The following is a 3,748-nucleotide window of genomic DNA, read 5'->3' on the forward strand; positions in this document are numbered from 1 at the left end:
AGTTTTACAAGGAAATAAAAAACTAAAGAAGAAAAACAAAAGAAAAACTGAGACAAAAACTTTTGCATGCTCCCCCAAAAAAGAGCGATAAATCTCCATACGTATTTTTACAATCAAATCACGTCATCTAAACGCCATGTAGGTTATACATCATCGTAATGACTACAGATCAACATTCTCGATTAAGAAAATTTCATCTTAAAAAGGCTGCATTTTACAGTGCATAGCTGTAACAAACAAAGAACGCTGATATGCACATCAAATAAAAATATTCGTTTTGTAAATAGGCGACTACATTTTTCCCCCCTCTGTAAATGTAGACAATGTTACCTTGAACATCCGAGAGATTTTCCCCAAACCCTTCTCAACAGTGTAACACCACGTCCAAACACCAGATTAAAAAAGGAACAGAAAAAGCCCACAAAAATAAACTCCAAACAATAAAAACAGACTGAACGAGCTGCACTCTTCACCTCTCAAAAGTGCCAAGGGTGATGCGGCGTGTGGAGCGAACTCTGACGAAGATTCGTGTCTCTTCCAGAGTCTCACGCGACACACGGATCTGTGTAGTCCACTAAAGTAGTGTCCGCTACTTCACTGGCTATTCCCACAGGTAAAGTCTCTCCCCAGCGTTGCAGCAGCTAGGTTCATGTAAACTTTGCTTGCAGATATACATATATATCCCTTCATATACGTAGAGCTTTTTTCATCCACATATACTCTTTCCACTTAGATAAAGTGTAAAACGTCTTGTAGTCTTGTATTCAAAAGAACAGAAACAACAGTGAGGTATTGCGAATCCCTCTCTTTGCAGCCAGCCGGTGCAGCGGTGCAGCTCATTACCTTCTCAGGCTATACTGGGCCTCTCGCAACAAGCTGTCAAAATCCATGGAGTCGTACTTGCTTTTAGTGGAGGCTGGATCAAAGTCGTCAGAATGGGAATCTGGAGGAAGAAAATGGCACATTTTAACATCTGTGGAAATCAGGGCCTCATTTTAAAAGGTGCTACTGTGTGTTACTCGTTTTGCAAGAGCTGCTTTGTATGGAAGCCTGTTTCTGCCACATGCATAAAAAACATGCTTTGGTAAATCAATTATGTGATAAAAAGTCATAATTATGAGATCATTTTGACTTGTGTTATAATGACGACTCTTAATGTCACAGTTACACATTATCTCATAATTTTGCTTTTTATAAATCTTGACTTTTTATCTCATTGAATTAGTCAATTTAAATTTTTTTGTCATAATTATCATCTCATAATTTTGACTCATAATTGCAACTTATCTTTCAGTATGTCATAATCTTGATTTATAGCATAACTGACATTTTGTCAATTTATACTTTTTGTCTCATAATTTACTTGTCAGTTTCGACATTTTTATCTCATAATTTACACTTTTTATCCCAGAATTAAATAAATATATATAGACTTTTTTTTTAGAAATTTAGTCTAAATTTAGAATTTTTATCTCAAGATTTAGACTGTCATAATTTCAACTTTTTATCTCATAATTATTGTTTTGTATTTCATAATCTTGAATTAGTCAATTTCAATTTTTTTGTCATAATTATCATCTCATAATTTTGACTCATAATTGCAACTTATCTTTCAGTATGCCATAATCTTTATTTATAGCATAATTGACATTTTGTCAATTTAGACTTTTTGTCTCATAATTTATTTCTCAGTTTCGACTTATTTTTATCTCATAATTTACACGTTTTATGCCAGAATTAAATAAATACATTTAGACTTTTTTTTTTTTTTTTAATTTAGACTAAATTTAGAATTTTTATCTCAAGATTTAGACTGTCATAATTTCAACTTTTCATCTCATTATTATTTTGTATTCCATAATCTCGAATCATCTCATAATCATGACATTTTGTCAATTTAGTCTATCTAATCATTTTATTTGTGTAAATATTGACTTTCTATCTCATCATTTCTCAGTATCTCATACTTTTTTATCATGATTTACCAAAGCAGATTTTATTTTACATAAAAAAAAGTATTTTGAATTTGATGATGATGTGTACACACATGAATCACAAGACTTAAACATTTCTAGAAAATAGTATAAAACTTGTTCAAAACTAACAAGAACACAAAAAACACATCTCTAAAAACCTGGCACATGTTACAAATAGATTTTTGTCACTGTGGGTCAGTATTATACAACATTATATTTTATACACTAAAATACAGAGGTTGTTTGTTTAAAATCAGTCTTCTAGGCCTCCGTCTCAACCTCTGCTGTAATATACTTCTCCGCTGTCTTGAACCACCTAGTTTAGTAATTAAACAGTCAGGAGCAAGTTACCGAAGATGAAAACCCAACGACCATTACACATACAGTTTGATTCGCATCCAGGATAACAAATACGGCTGTCTTATCTCTAGTGGCAGACAGCTTCACAAATGGTGTCCCACATGCACAGTGGCGCAGTCGGAGCGCGTGAGAAATTGGAATGACCGTGGCATGCAGGAGATGCCAGTCGTGATCTAATACTACGGCTAAGGGGAGAACGGTGTCATGCTGCGCACCTTGAAAGATGAAAAATGCCCCTGCGCTCTACTTAGAACTAATGGACGGTGTCTCGGAAAACAAGGAGGAAGAGGAAGAGAAAGGCAGAAGATTGAGAGGAAGGTTCTGAGGCCGCATTATTCTAATCACTTGCCTCTTTTTCCCGCCATACCTTCTTCATCTGAACCTGTCGCTGCGCTTCAGCCTACACTCACCGCAAAACCCAGCGTCTAGCGAAAGGCCTCAAGAAAATGAAGGTCAAGCCATCCATCTGCCCCGAGGCGGGGGTAGATTCCCAAATACAATGACTCTGCTATATGGCCCTTAACCAAAGCTTCCGCGCTCACCTTTGGAGATCATATTATGTCCACAATCTGAATACCTTTGGCCTTAGTCTGAGCCTTTGAAATGCATGCTAATGTCCTCATTATTTGAGTGAAAGTGCTCTTGTTCCTTTCCATTGACCTGCAGCACCATCAACGCCACTGAGACGGATCATCCCAGCATCCCGAGCATTACACATCCCTGACCTCACATTTTGCAGAAGCGGAGCATTGACTAAATATTGAAGTGCACGCCATTCCCCAGCATCCCATTTTTTCTGTTATAACATGGGATTCCCATTTTTCTGCATCTCCCTTCACCAACATGTAAAGGCACTGCCCTCAGGATTCAATTCCTTCGCCTCTTATCTCATCCCTTCCCCCAAAAGACACTTTTACCCTTTGGGTGGAGAAGATGATTGCCTATTACTGCCACAATCCTATCGCAGGCATCATGGGTTGAAAAAAGCCCCATAACATTTTACAGAGGAATTTGTCATTCAAAGATACATCAATCTGATCTAGATTGTCACCTTGGTAATCCTGGACAGAGGACTTGGTGCATATGAAATGAAAGCATGGGTGTCTAAAAGCCTTTGGAGAAGAGGGTGATGGAATGAGTGTGAAAGAAAGAAATGCACCAAGATGGGACAGAGACGATCAGTGTTATTTAGTAGTATTTTGTACTATAATAATATTTATTAATATTTTGAATTAGCTTTTTTAATAGTCAGTTTTCATTTTAATTTTAGTAATTTTGTTATGTGCTTTTGTTGCTTTTATTAGATTTTTTTTTTCTATTGAGCTTAATTTTTATTTCATTTTTAAATTTGGTAATTTTAGTACTTAATCTCAAATTCACTTTATTTTAGTTAGTTGCCAAGGCAACATATA

At 36.0% G+C, this 3,748-nt stretch overlaps 1 protein-coding gene across 3 annotated transcripts in view; it reads right to left on the reverse strand.

Annotated features, from left to right (window-relative positions):
- Positions 1-211: 211 nt before the first annotated feature.
- Positions 212-3,748, reverse strand: part of ppargc1a (peroxisome proliferator-activated receptor gamma, coactivator 1 alpha) — a 44,996-nt gene continuing 41,459 nt past the window's right edge. For all 3 annotated transcript variants that reach the window (XM_016535549.1, XM_016535548.1, XM_016535550.1), the window contains one exon: positions 212-943. In XM_016535549.1, coding sequence (XP_016391035.1) covers positions 840-943 — 104 coding nt within the window. In that variant the 3' untranslated portion in view covers positions 212-839. The remainder of the gene's footprint in view (positions 944-3,748) is intronic.

Source organism: Sinocyclocheilus rhinocerous, unplaced genomic scaffold (assembly GCF_001515625.1).
Source record: "Sinocyclocheilus rhinocerous isolate Xijiao unplaced genomic scaffold, SAMN03320098_v1.1 scaffold1297, whole genome shotgun sequence".
Taxonomy (NCBI): Eukaryota; Metazoa; Chordata; class Actinopteri; order Cypriniformes; family Cyprinidae; genus Sinocyclocheilus; species Sinocyclocheilus rhinocerous.